At 41.5% G+C, this 18,726-nt stretch overlaps 1 protein-coding gene across 15 annotated transcripts in view; it reads right to left on the minus strand.

The window, feature by feature from the left end:
• The window catches only part of Trim2 (tripartite motif containing 2), a 184,899-nt gene that overhangs the window by 22,770 nt on the left and 143,403 nt on the right, over nucleotides 1-18,726 (minus strand). For all 15 annotated transcript variants that reach the window (XM_078022018.1, XM_078022023.1, XM_078022020.1 and 12 more), the window contains exons 4-6: nucleotides 17,161-17,312; nucleotides 15,833-16,013; nucleotides 14,250-14,979 (exon numbers count right to left, since the gene is read on the minus strand). In XM_078022018.1, the coding sequence (XP_077878144.1) occupies nucleotides 14,250-14,979; nucleotides 15,833-16,013; nucleotides 17,161-17,312 (1,063 nt within the window). The remainder of the gene's footprint in view (nucleotides 1-14,249; nucleotides 14,980-15,832; nucleotides 16,014-17,160; nucleotides 17,313-18,726) is intronic.

The following is an 18,726-nucleotide window of genomic DNA, read 5'->3' on the forward strand; positions in this document are numbered from 1 at the left end:
GTTTTTATTTTATATTTCCTTTTCTTGTAGGGCTAGGGATTGAATCTGGGACCTTATGTGTGTTAGAATGAGCTATACAATTCCCAGCCCCTACACGGTGTTTAAATAATACTTTTTTAAAAAATGAGATCCCTTCCTCCATGACTTAACCCATATGCTACTGAACTTTACTTCTAGACCAATAAAGTTTTTGCAAGATCACTATTTTAGGGCTGGGGTTGTGGCTGAGTGGTAGAGTGCTTGCCTAGCATGTGTGAGGCACTGATTCTCAGCACCACATCTATAAATAAATAAATAAATAAAATAAAGGTCTACCAACAACCAAAAATTTAAAAAAATCATTTTTTAGGCAAATGCAACCTTCCTATATTAATCTATACATGCATATTTACTTGATTAAAACATAACAAATTCCACAAAGACATAATAATAAAAATGAATATTCTAATCAATGAGATACAACAAGAGAGGAGCTTTACTTTAGGAATTTTGTCAAAACTCTACCTTCTTACTCAGTAGCTCTTAGAAGAAAACTAGGCCCTTGATTTTCAGAGCATTTAACAAACTGTAAGACCACAGATAGTATGAAAGGGCAGGCTGATTTGCATATACTGGATCCATTTATGCATTATTTTCTAAGATTCAAGATCTCAATAACTGTGTATTCTTCCTGAAATTAAAAAAGGTATCCCAACAGGGTACTTTCCAGATTAAGAAAATTAGAAAGACAAAGGGAAATTAATACAGGAAATATTCTCATCCTTTTTTTTTTTTTTTTGATTGGTCCTGGGGATTGAACCCTGGGGCACTTTACCATTGAGCTACCTCCCAAGTCTTTTTATTTATTTATTTATTTATTTTCATTTTCTTAATGGTACTGAGGATTGAATGCAGAGGCATTTCATCATTGAGCTACAATCCTAGCCGTTTTATTTTTTATTTTGAGACAGGGTCTCATTAAGTTGCTTAGGTCCTTGATAAATTGCTGAGGCTGGCCTTGAACTTGTGATCCTCCTGCCTCAACCCTTTGAGTGGCTAGATTTAAGGGCATGGACCACTGCCCCCAGCTAGACTCCTTTTTTTAAAGGGACAGATAAGGCGGGGGGAAGAAAAGCAATAGCACCTATAGGTTAACAGTTATCTGTTTTTGTTTCAAAAGATGTTTTTATAATTTACTTCAATAGAACTATATAAGTATCAATGGATGGAAACAGAGTAAGCTTTGTTCCAGAACAAATGATCCAGAAGGAGGTGTAAATTTTAATTGCTTGAGAAAGAAAACTATGTCTTGGGTTTTATAACTGAGTTTTATACTCAAAAGAGCCATTTGATGATTTTATTTTTAGACACCAACACTGTGCCTTAGGAAGGAGGACAAGAGGACCCGTACACAAGGACCCACCGAGGTTGGCTGACGTCTAACACCTGCAGAAGCGCCACCTGGGAATCCTGAGCATCAGCTCTCCTGAAACAGATTTTTGGGTTTAAGAAATGAATCTGGTGATGGATTACAGCAGAGCTGCTTGGATCTCAAATGGGCTGGTTCTCACTAGACCCACATGGCCGTCACCTGATTGAAGTCACATCAGGTCTTTTCACTACTTCTGCATCTCGGCTACTCTCACTAGGATGAAAGGAAACTTGTGAGGCCCAACTCCTCCAAAGAGCTTTATCCTACATTGTGAAGGAAACCATACTATTTTATTTCAAATGTGCCTGAAGAGGGGATCTTTTATATTTGATCCACACAGAACACCCTGGATACACAGGAATATGGCATCAGGGAACATGCTTTAAAAATGATATGCTGGAGCCGGACATGGTGGTGCACCTGTGCTCCCAGCTAGTTAGGAGACTGAGGCAGGAGTTCAAGGCCAGCAACAGTGCTAGACCCCCATCTTTAAATAAATAAATAAGGTGTGAAGGCATCTGGTGGTAGAAGGCAGAGGAAGGGGTGGTTAGCCCTTTAAGGGGATGTGTACTAACGTGTTATTCATTTTTGGTCATTTCTCCCGATTTCTATATAACTGAGCAACAGATACAGCACAACTGAAGGACCACAAAAAGGATGAGTTCTACAACATTCAGTCTAGAAATACTGTTAAAAGGTAGTAGAGGAAAGGTCAGGACTTCCAAAGAACAAAAATAAAATTTTTTAAAAAACATTTAATAAGCAAAAGCAGTGAGTGAATTTTGCTAAATGAGAAATGCATGGCCAGTTAAAGAAACATAGTTGAAAGAAGTGTCTTAGAACTCTCATTGGAACATGAACAAAAGAAGAAGTGACTCTGTAAAGAAAACCCAGGCTGCTGTAGATCGTTGCTTACACAGAATTGGAGGTGCACCTGGGGCTTGGAGGGCGCAGAGGTAGAGGTAAGAAATACTAAATGTTGGGGCTGGGGCTGGGGCTCAGTGGTAGAGCGCTTGCCTACCTCATCACCACGGAAAAATAAAAACTAAATAAAATACAGATATTATTTACAAGTAAAAAATATTAAAAAGAAAGAAAGAAATACTGAAATGTAATGGGGGAGAGGGTGCGCAGGAAGACCCGTGTGGAGTAGAGAAACACTGACTTGCTGTGCTGTGCTTTTGGTCCAGGCAGTGACAAAATGCCTTCGACCCTCCCTCATTTGATCTTCTGTCTGTTGCTAAAGACAAAGCTCTATCACTCAGAAAGACTCCGCAGACAGCAGCAGTAGATAAAAGAAAAGGGGGAAATGGAGAAAATAGTTAAGTAGAAGTCAGAAAGATCCCGCTTGCCTTCTGGAATCATGGAAGTGATGCTGCAAGACAGAGGAAATATAGAAACAAAAATGCACTTTTGTGCGTGTGATGTGGAGACATAAACATTCTTTTTGAGCCTCAGTAGAATCGGAAATAATTGCATTTGGAAGACAATTAGACTCTCTACTAATACTGTTGAGACTCAGGGGAAGGAGAGCCTATGTCCACCTGATGTGAGGGGCTCAGTAGCTGCCAATACTAGGTCACCAGAGCAATGGAACTAGGTCGCAAGTGAACACACTGCTGCAAGAGTGTGTACTTACAAGATTTTTTTTTTTTCTGTCTACTTTGATGTCAAAGATTTCATTTGATGGTTATCCAGCGGCTGGAAAAATGAATAATGTGAATTTTGAAAGGATCTATGAACAATTTAGCAATAATCCCATAAGGTCATTAAAGGAGTTTTTCCAGATGCTAAACTAATCTATGAAGCATAAAGTGAAGTTTTAAGTCCAAAGCTTCTCACCCGTGTTCTTCCAGGTCACTTCTATCCGCCCTTCCAGGTCACTTCTACCCGCCCTTCCAGGAGGATGACAGAAGGAAGGTGAGCCCGTGCATTGAATGGGGATCAACAGATGCAGTTTCCCTCTCACTACCCACTCCAACTTAGGGTGAAAATTCATGCTCAATAAAGCAAAAATACTCTGAATGGAATAGTGCAACAAAATCTAACCGAGCCACATGTCGCCTCTAACAGTTTCGTCAGCCATGCAGGTGGGTCACAGATGTTTGCTGAATGAACGAGCGCGGAAAAAGACAGGCCACGTTACAGCATGGGAAAATGAAATACTTGAATGTGTTCATAGCACTTCATGTACATTATCTCATGAACTCTTTATAATAATCCCATGAGTTAGCAGAACAGATACTATCATTTCCACTTTATAGATGAGCAAGTTGAAGCTAGCCACATCACACAGGTAGTTAGTGACAGTGGGAAGAATAAAACCGGGTTCTCCTGACCCTTTATGTAACAATTTTTCCAACATTTACATTGCTTCTTTCTAATTAGACTTTAAAATACCAGGTTTCAGAGGTAAAGGTAATTACGCTCTAGGCTCATGCTGGTCATATTTTTCTATTAATATCCTTTAGAAAACTCCATCCCTATCACACAGCATTTTAACTGCCTTTCTGTACTCCTGGCTAGACTGTAAGCTCCCTGAGGCCAGGAGCAGCATCTGCCCTAATCATTGCAGCACTCTATACTGTGGTGCTTCTGTGAGCATCTTGAATGTCTGGGCCCCCAGCCTGTGGTGCTATTACAAGGTGGTGGAACCCTTAGGAGGTAGAACCTAGTGGCAGGAAGTCAGGTCATCGAGGACATGCCTTGGGCCGGGGTGATACTGGAACCCCAGGGGTACTGCTTCCTCACTGCCATGGGGTGAGCAGCTTCATTCACAGCTGCTGCCTGGCCACAGGCCCCAAAGCAAAGAAGCTAGATGACCATGAACTGGAATCTCCAAAATGTGGAGCCAAAATAAATCTTTGCTCTTTTTTAGTTGATTATAATCATGGAGTTTGTTATAATCATGGAACGCTGACTAACACGGATGAGATTCTTGAGGAGTGGGGCAGGGTTCCTATAATGACCTTAGGTGTCAAATCAGCATGACCTTCCTCCTCACATATTTTAGGGAGAGGGTGGTGGCTTGCTGAGGTAAGGCCGGGGTAAATGCATCTTCCTCTGAATGCATGCTAAGAAGTGGCTTTACACACCCATTTTAAATTACACCTCGCAGAGTACAAATGAGTGTTCCATTCAACTCTCCATCAACATATAAAGGTATGGCGTATGAATCACACAATTTCAAACAATTCAGCTGTAATTCTTCCCCTCCCCCTCACATCTTCCAGTTCCCCTGTTGCTCAATGACTTTCTTTCTTTTTTTAAAAATATTAATTTACACTTGATTTATTACTTTATTTATTTATTTTTTAAAGAGAGAGAGACAGAGAGAGAATTTTTTTTTAATATTAGTTCTCGGTGGATACAACATCTTAGTTTGTATGTGGTGCTGAGGTTCGGAACCTGGGTCGCATGCATGCCAGGCGAGTGCACTACCGCTTGAGCCAAATCCCCAGCTCCAATGACTTTCTTTAGTAGCTAACAACACCAGCTCAGGCTTCTAATCCAGCAAACTCTAATAGTCTGGGGGAAAGAATCCCTGAGTTCAAGGAATCATCATCAAGAGGTGCTCTAGGCTACTTCTCTAAACTCATTCAGATTGTTTCCCAATACAATGAGAGTCCCACAGTAACTCACTCCATGGACAAACAAGTTTTGAGGCATGGGAGGTGCCCGATAGCTCAACTTTGGAAAACCACAGTAGTTAAAGGGCATTCAAAGGGCATAAGTTTCACTTCTCTAAGCCTCTAATTCTTCAGTGGTAAGGATAATTATATGATGTCATGGTAATTTGGCTCCCCAGGGTAGCGGCTGGGAGGGTGGAGGAGGGCTCTGATTGGAGCATTTGCCCATTTCCATATCCCTAATGCTCCTATTGTGGCACATTTCAAACCACCAACATGAAACCATGGCAAGGCCAGTATGAACTGGCCCCAGTTCTACACCCCCAGGGGTGCTTTACCACTGAGCTACATCCCCAGTCCTCCTTCTTGTTTTTCATTTTGAGACTCACAGTCTCACAGTAGGTGTATTATATTGCATTAGGACCTGCAAGAATATTATGTCTACTAAGAATTTTAAGTGAAATGACATATAGAAATCCTACGTACTAAGGATTTTAAGTGAGATGACATACAGCATATTCCTGGTTCAGAGAATACATGTTCTCTCTCCTGCATCCATTCCCCATCTTTTCTTCCTTGAGCCACAACTTCTGTCTTTGACATTTCATTAAAGCTCATGGTTTAAAGGAACTTCTACTTTTCATTTAAATGGACCTCTCTAGCCTTGACTTCTTTGTTGAGCTCCAAATCCACACTCCATACTGTCTATCTGGATTAGAACTGAAACGTTCTTGCTCGCCTTCTTTCTTATCTTAGCTTGGTGGATGATGACACCAACTATGATAATCGACATTTATCAAGTCCCTGCTTTGCGCCTGTATTGTCCTAAGCCTTTACATGCATTCTTTTAATCCTTCACACAGGAGGAAATGCATTAATGTCGTCCCCATTTTACAGATGAAGAAACTGAGGCATGGAGAGGCCAATTTTTCCCAAGTCATATGGCTAACGAGTAGCAGCTTGGAATTCACACCGAGACGGTCAGGTTTTCAGCTCTTCCTGTCTTCTTAGCTACTTATCTTAGTTATTATTTCTATACTAGAACTAAGAATAATTTATTAATTAGTCCCATTTACTTTGCCTCCCTAAAACTATTGAGGTTTTATTCAGTACCAAGCCTTGTCTAAGCTTTGCTGTGTATTAAATTCATTTAATCCTCACAAAACCCCCTTAGGAAGAAAATTCTTTCTTTCTTTTTTTTTTTTTTTTTGCACTGGGGATTGAACCCAGGGGTGCTTTACCACTGAGCTACATCCCCAGTCCTTCTTCTTGTTTTTTATTTTGAGACACAGTCTCCCATCTGTTGATGATGATTCTTTTCCCCAGACTATTAGAGTTTGCTGATTAGAAGCCATGAGCTGGTTTTGTTTGCTACTAAATTGTTAGGGTCTGGCTAAATTGCTGAGGCTGGCCTCGAACTTGTGATCCTCCTTTTGCAGCCACCTGAGTTGCTGAAGGTGTGTACCACCATGCCCGGCTTTTTTCTCTCTTTTATAGAGGAAATGAAGGCACTGAGAGTTTAAGTAACTTTGGGGACTGGGACTCAGGACAGCCTAGCTCAGAGCCTGCAGTGTTAACTACCCACACTATTGCCCCCCATCCCTATAACACCCAAGTCCCATAGCTGGGAGTTCAAACTCATCACCAATTTCTGCCCTCTCTCTCCTAGGCATTTTACAAATCTGCTCTTTCCTGTCTATTCCATTATGTCACTCTTAATTAGTCTCTCTGCTTCCAGGTCAACATTCTCAATAGATCTCCTACTGTCCTCAGGTACTCTAGAAAGTCAAAATCTCAGTAAGTCATGACATGACACTACATCATTCAGTGCCTCCTCCCCACAACCTACAGAGCTGTGTTTTTCCCACTTCATTGTGTGTAAATGTCAATGAAGCCTGCAGAATGCAGACTCACAGTCCTTCTGCAGAGATTCAAATTCTGGACGTGCGGTTCAGAATTCAAGAATTTCCATTTTTACCAGGCACCCTGGGACATTCAGATGTGCATGGCTTGTGGACTACACTCCAAGGAAAACAGGTTTACAGAACAAGTCCCAACTGCTGATCAGGGAAACATAAGCTGGTCTCTGCTTGCATCTCACCTCATCTGATGCTTCAGGATGATGGAATCATTTACAGTTCCTCCAACTAACCAGTTTCTCACGTTCGTGCCTTTGTACCTGCTCTCCATTATCTGAAAGACTCTTTTCCTCCTTCCACTTGAAAGGTTCCTCCTCAAAGCCAGTTGATGTTTAGATGTCATCTGTAGGAATGTTTCCTTAACTGGCCCGCCCTGACTTTCATGCCTTGATTCATACTTAAGGGTTAGGGTGAGGGTTAGCAGCTCTACACAACCCCAGCCCCGGTACTAAGTTTTTAACACTCTATCTTCTAAACTGAGGCCTCCTCCAGGATTGCATCCTTCTTTTTCTACCTCAGCTTAGCATAGAAAGTGCTCACAGAGCAGAGCCACATCTAAGTAGGGGGCTGGAGGAGGAATGAAGATGGTGAGAATGCGAATTGCAATTACTCCTGAAAATCCTTCACCTCATCCACAAAGGGATGATTCACTTTCATGAATACACAAAATTGACACATGTATTTGCGGTGGTGATGGAAACCCTAATATAGATTTTATAAAACTATGCACCCTTATGCACAAAATTAGTGCCACAAGAAGCTTAGTACACTTGAGATAAGCCGAGGGGACAGCAGACTCGTGGTTGCCACCTCACAGGTGCAGTTGAGTTTGGCTGATTTCAGGAATACATGCAGCTGTCTCCAGCACATGCACGGAGAGATTGTCCAAACCATAAATGCTCTATTATGCACTAAGAACCTGAAGTTCTAACATGAAAGTGTTACTGAACAAGAAAGTTGAACTCTTGTCATTATTAATATAAAACCTACCCATGTGTAGCCAAAAGTACAATACATTGAAAAAGTAAGTTCCTGGGCCATCCCTGTTTGACATTGTCTAACATTATCAGAACTGGGCCCTGATAGTGAGAGAGAAATTAAGGAGGAAAGTGAAATCATGCAGTCCACCGTGACTTGATCCTTCTCAAAGAGACATAGTTCTTATGCAACACTACTACTGTCTTCTGAGTATGTGTGTGGGGGGGTGGGATGTTAATGACATTATCTTTGACCTCAAGGAATCTACAGCCTTGTTAGGTCATAAGACCCAGGCATAAATAATATCACTGTGGATTCTAAAATAGAAGGTAATCGTTGGGAGAAGGATAACATGGGGAAAACATTCCAGAGACAAAGATACCCAGGAAGGAGAACACTGATGTCATTCGGGAAGCAGTGGAAAGCTGTGCATGGTGGTGCACACCTATAACCCCAGTAACTCAGGAGGCTGAGGTTGGAGGATCACAAGTTTGAGGTCAATCTGCACAAATTAGTAAGACTCTGTCTCAAAATTTAAAAGGTTGGGTATATAGTTTAGAGGTACAACACTCCTGGCTTCAATGTCCAGGAATAAAGAAGAAAAAAAAAACAAACTGTCCAACTACAACAACAAATAAATAAATAAATATTACCAAAAAATAAAAAGAAAAAAGAAAGAAAGAAACAAACAAACACTGGGCTCCAGCATGGATTTGTCCAACGGCATCCTTTTACCTTCCTGCTCACTCTGCATGAGATGTGCATGATCTGAAACCATCAATCATGTTTTCTCTTTACCTCCTTATTCTCTTCACACTGGTCCTTCTGCTTGAGATGCCATTTTCACCCATCAATTTGGCTACATCCTACTCAATCATTCCACTCCTGCTTTAAATTCCTTCTTATTTCTGTAGCCATAATATGGCCCATCATAAAAGAGTGAGTTAGTCATACAAACTGTAAGCTCTTTGAGGGAAGAATTCTCATATACTTTCATCAATAGCATAGTGCCTATTAGGAACCAGGTGTCCTAGAATTTTTTTTTTTTCTTGGTACCAGGGATTGAACTCAGGGTCAACCACTGAGCCGCACCCCTAGCCCCATTTTGTATTTTATTTAGAGACAGGTTCTCAATGAGTTGCTTAGAGCCTTGCTTCTGCTGAGGCTGGCTTTGAACTTGCCATCTTTCTGACTCAGCCTCCAGGGCTGCTGGTATTATAGGCCACGGTGCCCAGCTAGAAATGTTTTTTGAGCTATATTATTACACACTGAGTGCTGTCTTTTGACTAGACTCTGGGTTAGAATATAAAGCTAAAGAAAATTTAAACAACAACTTAAGAATAGATTTAGCTAAGAAGGTGAGATCTGTACACTGAAAATGGTAAGTCAGTGATGAAAGAAATTTAAGGTGACACAAGTAAATGAAAAGATATCCCATGTTCATGGATTGGAAGAATATTGTTAAAATGACCATCTAAAAATTCACTGCAATACTATCAACATTACAGTGACATCTTCCACAGAAATAGAAAAGTAATCCTAAAATTTGGAACCCCAAATTCCCCCCGAATAGCCAAAGCAATCTGAGCAAAAAGAACAAAGCTAGAGGCATCACATTACCTGATGTAAAATCTACCTCAAATCTATTATTAAAAAAACAGCATGGTACTGACATAAAACAGATACATAGATAATGGAACAGAATAGAAGATCCAGAAATAAGTCCACATATTTATAGTTTACTGATTTTCAACAAAGATGCCTAGAACACAGAATCTCAGTCAGACAAGAAGAGTCTTTTCAATAAATGGTGTTGGAAAAACTGTGTGTGTGTGTATATATATATATATATATATATATATATATATATATATATATATAACTGTATGTATATATATATTAAAATATATATATATTTTTAATAGCTTTATTTTATTTTTTTATTTTTATGTGGTGCTGAGGATCGAACCCAGGGCCTTGCATGTGCGAGGCGAGTGCTCTACCACTGCGTCACAACACAGCTCCCAGAATACCTGTATATCGATATACAGAAGAATAAAATTAGATCCTGGTCTCATATTACATATAAAAATCAACTCAAATGGTTTAAAGACTTATAGTTAAGACCTGAAACTATAAAACCACTAAGTGAAAACACAGAAGAAGGGCTGGGGTTGTGGTTCCATGGCAGAGCCCTGGCCTTGCACATGTGAGGCACCGGGTTCAATTCTCAACACCACATGAAAATAAAATAAACAAAATAAAGATATTGTGTCCATGTATAACTAAAAAAAAATTTTTTTTTTAAAGAAAAAGAAAATTTAGGGAAAAAAAATCTCCATGACTTGGTCTGGGCAATAATGATTTTGAATAGGAACTTAAAAGTATAGGTAACTAAAGCAAAAATAGACAACGGGATCTTCCAAACCTAAAAGGTCTGCACAGTACAAGAAACAATTACCAAAGTGAAGAGACAATCTACAGATTGAGAAAATATTTGCAAACCACACATCTGATATGGGGCTAATATTACATAAGGAACAATTCATTGGTAAGAAGACAACCTCATTATAAAATAGGCAAAGGATCTGAATTAGACACTTTTCAAAAGAAGATATGCAAATGCCCAACAGGTACATAAAAAATGCTCAACATCATTAGTCATCGGGGAAATGAAAATCAAAACCACAGTGAGATCTCACCTCAGATCTGTCAGGCTGTCTATCATCAAAAAGACAAACTGTAAGTGCTGGAAAGGATGTGGAGAAAAGGAAACCCTTGTGCACTGCTGGTGGGAAAGTAAATGACTAGAGCCATTATGGAAAACAGTGTGGAGGTTCCTCCCAAATTAAAAATAGAGGTACCATGTGATGTGGCAAACCCACTACCCAATATACATCCAAAGGAGACTAAACTGATTCAAAGAGACATCTTCAGTCTCGTGTTCATTGCAACATTATTCATGGCAGCCATGTTATGAACTCAACCTAAGTTTTCATTAAAGGATGAGAAGATACAGAAAATGTGATATATATAAAAATAAAATACCACTTAACCTTTAAATAGAAGGAGCCCTTATAATTTGTGACAACATGGATAAACCAAGGGGACATTATGTGTTAAGTGAAATAAACCAGACACAGAAAGGCAATTATTGCATGATTTCAATTATACATGGAATCTAAAACAATAAAAACTCAAAAGAGTAGGATGGGGCTATGTCTGTAGCTCAGCGGTAACGTGCTTGCCTGGCACATGTGAGGCACTGGGTTGGATCCTCAGAACCATATAAAAATAAATAAATAAAATAAGGGTATTGTGTCCATCTACAACTAAAAAACTTAAACTAAAAAAAAAAAAAAAAAAAAAAAGAGTAAAAAATATAGTGGTTGCCAGAGCCTGGGAGTGGGAAGATTAGGGAGATGTTGATTAAAGGTCACAAAATTTCAGTTTGACAGTAGGGATAGGCTCATGAGAGATTATAGTTATTAACAATATGTTGTATATTTAAAAATTGCCAAGAGTAGATTTCCAGTATTCTTACTACAAAACTTCATAAGAGTGTGAGGTGATGCATATATTAGCCTGATTTAGCCATTCCACGACATATATATATATATATATATATATATATAGAGAGAGAGAGAGAGAGAGAGATATATAGATATGCACATATACATATATATATATATATATATATATATACATATATATACACATACACATCATCTTATATACCATAAATATAAGCAAATTTTACTGGTCAATAATAATAATAATAATAATAATAATAGACCAGTAAGACTTGCTTTTGTGTTCCTACATACCTGAGATGCATTGCATTTGTTACAGACTAAAATCTATATGGTGAAATCCCAACTTCCAGCACATCTGAATGAAACCATGTCTGAGAATAAGATCTTTAAAGAGATGATTAAGTTAAAACGAAACCATTAAGGTGGGGTCCTAATCCAATATGATTAGCGTCCTTTTAAGAGGAGGAAGAGACACCAAGGGTGTGTGTAAACAGAGGGACAACATAAAGACAAAGCCCGAGAGGATGACCCTGAACAGATGTCTCAGAGAAACCAACTCTTCCACACCTTGGACCTAAACTCCACCTTGATTTTGGATTTCCAGCACTTGATCTTGAATTTGTAACTCAAAAGTTCTAGTTTTAGAACTGTGAGAAGATAAATTTCTGTTAAGTCCCTCAGACTATGCCTTTTTGTTATAGAAGCCCTTGCAAACCCCTTCATTAATAAACTCAATCATCATGCTGTACGCCAGGCACTAAGTTCTTTATAAACATTTAAACATTCAAACACCTTTCTACCAGTGTCAGTGAACTATGATGGCTCCATTTCTGAAGAGCGAGGAAGGAAGAAAAGAGTATCTCCTCCTCAAAGAACAACTCACAACTGTAGAGTTGGGGAAAGTATCCTTCTTAAGAGACAAGTATCAAGACGTGAAGATGGTGTTTATCACTAGTAATAACAATAGTAAAATCTTAGCCAACATTAACTGAACACTTATTGTACATAGGTGAGTGTCAGGCATATTATAAGAATTCTTTCTCATTTTCCCCCACAGCAACCTTAAAAGGTAGGAATAGTTCATTCCCTTTATTTACAGAGTTTGGGAAGGGCAAGCTAGTTATTCAGTCAGTACAGAGAATCAGGATTAAGACCCAGATCGGTCTGATTTCAGTATCCTGCACATTGCCTAAGGAAGTAGCTGGGGACAGGTGGTGAGTTTTGAATGGGAGCATGAATTTGTCCTTGATGGAGGAGGTCATTGGAAGCAGCAATCTTTGAAAAGAAAAGGTAGTAGGGAGAATTTAACAGTCTTAATTTAGCTTCTCTTATAGGCCAGGCATTAAGCTTTGAACTTAGAACCAACAGTTCTGAGAAACAAAAATTCTTGCATTTTTTGTTATGAACATCAAAACTGAACTTCAGGGAAGCTAAAAGATCTGACCAAGGCTCAAGGAAGTGGTGGAACTGGAGTGACTAATCCTGCATCTGCCCAACTCCTCTGCACCCTCCTCTGCACCTGCATTTCTGACTGCCAAAGAATGCATGAAGGCCTCCAAGCTCTGAACGGGCAAGTTATATGTCACACCAGTCTCTACCAAGATGCAGCCTCAAACATGACCAGAGCAACCCTGCCCAAGAATGTTTCAAGGGGCCTCAGTTTTCTATGATGTTCCACGGAAAAAGTCTGATGGTCAATAAAGTTTGCAAGTGCTGCCCATTATCCTTGTCTTGCTTCAGAAATGCAGTGCACAGCAGCAGATTCTAAAGATGTTGAGAAGATCTACAGTTAAAAAAAAAAATCTGTTTCCTTCATTTGGCTGAAGATTTCCTCAATTTATTTGGATCACATTGGTCAGTTAATATACTGTGCAGCACCCTTTTAGAGATGCTGCAATGCAGGACTAAACACGGGGAAAGAAAGGCAGGCTGGGGCTACTTTCTGAAACTAACCAAAATGCAGACTTTTTTTTTTTTTATAACTTAAGAAGGATCAAACCCTTTGTTGTTTACATTTACTTTGCTTTCTACTGAGAGAACAATTGAAAAACAAAACAAAGTAAAAAATAAATAAAAATGATAGGCAATAAATCAGAGGAGGGAAGGGCTATTTACATTCCCAAACCTCTTAGCTCATCCTGCACCTTCTATCTTCCAGGCCAACCCCACCCCAACCCCATTCCATTCTCCACCCTCTTGCCCCAGGGCTGTTCTCCAGCTAGACACAAGTAGTGGCCACCACAGCTTGCAATGCCTCCTGCCCCTAACCCTTACAGCACAGACATGGTGACAGAGAGGCATCAAAGGTCTACCCAGGGCAACCCGAGCTGACAGATTTCAGGGAAACCCAAGAAGCTGCCCGAGTCAATCATCTCTCTGCCACTCCCATGGGGTGGGGGAGGAAGACTGCCAACATTTCCTTTCAAATTTATGGGTGCTGTGCTTCTTCTATTTCTCTTTCTGCTTGTTTTCTAAAATGAAGATGCAGCACTTGCAAGTTAAAGAACAGAAGGAGAAGGGACAGGAGGAGGAGGAAGAGGGAAAGATGAAGGAGGGAGAGAACAAAAGGAGGGAAAGAGTGGAGGAGGAGGAGGAGGAGGAGGAGGAGGACTCCCCCTCCAGAGAATGCTCTGCAGGAGCTAGACTCAGAAAACCTACCAGCAGCGCCCCAGCCCGTCTGGTGTAAATTCTGAGCCGCAGGGTCCCCCCCTCAGCCACCCCTTAACCAAAGCCACCCAGATGCTCGGGCACCAGGCGCAATGCACTCTCTCCTTACCCACTCGAAAGATCAGATCGTCCTCGATGGGGTTCTCTTTTCGCTTCCCGGTGCTGTACATGCTCGCAGGTCTTTTCACAGCTTTCTGCTTCACGTGGCCGCTCCCTGGGGACTTGACGCGCCGCTTCACGCCTTCGGTGGTGGGCGACACGTCGGCGGACCGGATCACCTTCAGCTTAAACGGGCTGCCTCGTATGTGCTGGTCGTAGAGTCTCAGAGACAGGGTGAAGTCGCCTTCCTTCTGGACCGTGTACAAAAATTCGTAGGTGCCGTTTTTGTTGTTGTTGTCCAGGATCTCCCCGTCCGCCACGCTGCCGTCGGGGGTGCTCAGCTCAGCCGTGAGGTAGGCATTGCCGGTTTTGCACAGCTCGCCGTCTTTGTCCTTGGTCGTTATGGTAACGGACATGGGCTGCCCGATGATGGTCTGCCGCAGCCCCTCGCCCGTGGCCACCGTCTCGGAGGCCACCGCGTTGGTGGTCAGAATGGTCCCGAGGTTGTGGATGGACTTCTTGAGCCCCTCGGTTTCCACGATGAAGTCCAGCTGATCGTTTTCACGCGGGTGCAGGGGGAAATCTTGGTCGGCCAGTTCGTTCAGCTTCTCGCTCATCTGCTTCTTCACCAGCAGCACCTCCGTTTCCGTGCCATGGTTGAGGGCCTGCGCGGTGAAGTTGCTGCAGCTCTTGATGCTCTCCTGCCCCTGGAGCAGAGTATCCAGCTGCGACTGCAGCACCTGCCGGGAAACAGGGCTGGTGAGCTCTGTCTGTGGGACTCCTGCCAGGCACGCTGGGGCACTGCCCTCCTTCTGCAAGAACCTTGCTCTACACCTGCCCACACAGAGCGAGCGGCCTTTTAACCCAGTGAACCCAGTTCTAATGCAGAATCCTAAATTGCATTCCCAATACCTTCTGGAGATTTCCCTTTGGCCTCCCCCTGCCTCATCACCCACCTATGTATGGCTTGGATCACGCCTTTAGATAACAGAAACCAAGAGCGTGGCAAACAAATTGCCACGTTGGACACCTAAAATATGTATTATTCAGTATCTTTCCTGAACGTTCAAAACTCCCCCATTGCCTTGCAAAGGGACAGAAACCAAACAGATGAAAAGCCTCCACAACTGAACATCAGAAGCCTTTCCTCCTTGCTTTTGTGAACAGACATGCAGAGTTAAACAAAGAATGCAGGCAGGGTTCACTCTGAAGTTGACTAACAGGTTGGTGTGGATGAGACGGCAATTAAGGGACGATTCCACATTATAATTAAGGAAGGAAAACAATCCAGTTTAACCCTAAACCCTGAAAGAATTACATGATACTCAACCTCGCCTTCTGTCAAATTATAAATTGCTACTTAAGGTCACAGAATTAAACAGTTCTGCTGCAAACAGGAAAGAAAAAAAAAAGAAAAAAAAGAAAGAAAGAAAAGCTCGATATTCTATTGGATGAAAATTTAGTTACTATACAGTGGGGGACATTGATGGACCCATTTGGGTCCCTTTTGTTGCTGTCAGTGACACAGCCAGTGCTGTGAAGTGTCCAATACCACGTCTCTTTCAGAATATCTATGAGAACATGGAGTCTTACTTTGTGTTTGAGGCCATAGTTGACCTCCAGTTCCATCAGCAGCACGCTCTTGCGCACATTTAACGTCTTCTGGAGCTCATCGAAGGTGGAATGGATGTCATCCACGATGCTGGCCTTTTGGTTGGTTAACTGATGGATGATTTCTGAGATGAACTGAAGAGCAGAATCTATTTCTGGGAGCCTGGAGATGGTTGTTAAAGATTATTATTTAACATCACTCTGGAAGTGGTCCAAAGTCTCTCCAAACACTCTGTTCTATCAAAACAACAAAATATTTTTCCTATCCTTTCATCATCTTTAAAAAATAATAATGGAATAATGGAGTGAATGAAAGTTTGAGGTTCCACATCTATTTCAATCTACCTTCTAATTTTAATAATTGATGGTACCAAGACTTGAAGGTCAAAGAAAAAGAAAAAAAAAGACCTGAAGGCCTTTGAAAAGCAATTATGACCAGATAATTCTTTGTTCAGGGGATTGTTCTGGGCATTGCAGGATATTTAATAGCATCATCCCAGAAGGCAACAGCATCCCTCCACACAGTTGTGATAGCAAAAATGTCTTCATACATTGCCAAATGTACCCTGGGGAAACATAATCACCAGAACAGAGTCACTGTTCTAAATATGTAGCTGTACCATTTTCCCCAACCACATGAAAACTTATCTAAATTCAGTTTCCTGGGAAGGTCTCCTAAGTTCCCAAGTTCTTGTCATTAGTATAGAATAACGACAGTGTTCTCACTCCAACTATTGACCATTGACTATCGGCAAGAGATCTACTATTTTGACTGCTTTTCAACTGGCTGTTAAAAGTTTCTGCTCCTGTCTTTTTCACAGCTACTCTACTCCTCATGTTCGTGCCAAAGAAAGAAACGGAAAGCAGGAACACACAAGGGAAATTGAGCGTTCATTGCTCAGCACCATTTGGTAGGGCTCACACAGAGAGGAGCCAGTGGGCCTAAGTCTGTGTGTCCAGGACAACAGCTCAGGAGCTCCTCAGAGGGCCCAGTCTGAGGCATGGATTTCAGAGATCTCCTGAGAGCATGTTCCTTGAATGCACTTTCATTCATCTCATCTTCCTAAGAGACTCTGACAAAAAATGCTGCGACTCCTCGTATCAGGCAGCTGGAGGTTTGCCAAGGGGCAGGGAAGCCTTCACCACTCACTGGTTTATGATGACAGACCCATCATCACAGGAAAATCTAGTTACGACTGAGATCTCGAAGAGTCCCATGAACGCATTATCGCACTGAGACCACAGACCATGGAGCCAGGCCTTGGGCACGGAACAGGCCCCGGCTGGGAGCCTGTGGAGGGAAGCCGCACCTTTTGTTGACAGCATCCAGCTGGACCTGGAGTGAGGCCTTGTGCTGCTCCACCACGTCCTTGAGGGGGACCGTGGGGTGCTCTGCGTGCTCGCCCTCAGTGCACTCCCGACACATGGCGGTCTCACAGGACTGGCAGTAAAATTCCATCACCTGTGGGTTACACGAGAAAAGTTCCAAGTTCATGGCCACTGGTTGAGTGCTCACTTTGCAGGAATCAGTCCTCTCACTTAATTCTCCCACCCACCCCACACTGTTGGCAGTATTATGTCCAGCTTCATGGCAGAGAAGGAAGGATAAACTTGTTTTTGAGCATTGAGGATTGAACCAAGAACAGTTTAACACTGAGCTATATCCCCAGTCCTTTTTTAAAACTTTGTTTTGAGACAGGGTCTTGTTAAGTTACTTTGGGCCTTGCTAAACTGCTGAGGCTAGCCTCAAACTTGTGATCCTCCTGCCTCAGCTCCTGAGTCGCTGAGATTACAAGTGTGTGCCACTGTGCCTAGCTGGAAGAATAAACTTTCATGTGACATGTCACAAACAAGGTGGGTCCAACTCCAAAGCTACTGCTGTGGCCATAAAATCAGATTTTTGGTAGCTATTTTCTAAGGCAGAACTGTGTAGGATTATTGTTTTAAAGCCTTGTGGTCTTGGACTTCTTTATGCTCTTTATAAATTATTGAGAACTCCTTAAGAACCTTTGGGTATATGCGTTATGTCTACAGATATTTGCGATGTTAAAAATTAAAACTGAAGCCAGGCATGGTGGCACATGATTGTAATCCCAGTGACCCCAGAAAGACTGCAAGATAAAAGCGCAGCCTCAGCAATTTATTGAGACCCCTTAATTGCATGCCTGTAATCCCAGCAGCTTGGGAGGCTGAGGTAGGAGGATTGCAAGTTCAAAGCCAGCCTCAGCAAAAAATCGAGACCCAAAGCAACTCAGTGAGACCCTGTCTCTGCATAAAATTTTAAAAAGGGCTGGGGATGTGGCTCAATGGTTAAGTGCCCCTGAGTTCAATTCCTATTTCCAAAAAATAAATAAATAAATAAAGCTGAGAAAATTTTTAAAGTATTAATTTATTAGAAGGTCATTTAAACATTGATGTGAATGATATAGTTTGTGAAAAACAACTACATTTGCAAACAAACAAACAAACCCTGAGAATAGCATTGTTGCCCAGTTTTTGAAATCTCTGCAGCACCTGGCTTATCAGAAGACTGTTGGCTTCTCATGATTGCTTTTGCATTCATTTTGTTGGGATAGCACATAGCCTACAGCCTTTCCAAGGTACCACAGTACATTCTTGAGAGAATGAGAGCAAAAAAAGATATCTTCATATTGCTGTATTGTGAATACAGCATTGACCTTGTGGACCTCTGGAAAGGGTCTTGGAACCCACAAAGGTTCCCGAAGCGCACTTTGCAAATCGCTACTGTTTGGGTCAGAGATAAGCTGAACTGAGCGGTCTGCATTTGGCTCTACCATTTACTTTGCTGAATGACCTTAAGCAAAAAATTACTTAACCTGACTGTGTCTCAACTTCTACCTCTGTCAGTGTAGACA

The sequence above is a fragment of the Ictidomys tridecemlineatus genome, chromosome 9 (assembly GCF_052094955.1).
Source record: "Ictidomys tridecemlineatus isolate mIctTri1 chromosome 9, mIctTri1.hap1, whole genome shotgun sequence".
Lineage (NCBI taxonomy): Eukaryota > Metazoa > Chordata > Mammalia > Rodentia > Sciuridae > Ictidomys > Ictidomys tridecemlineatus.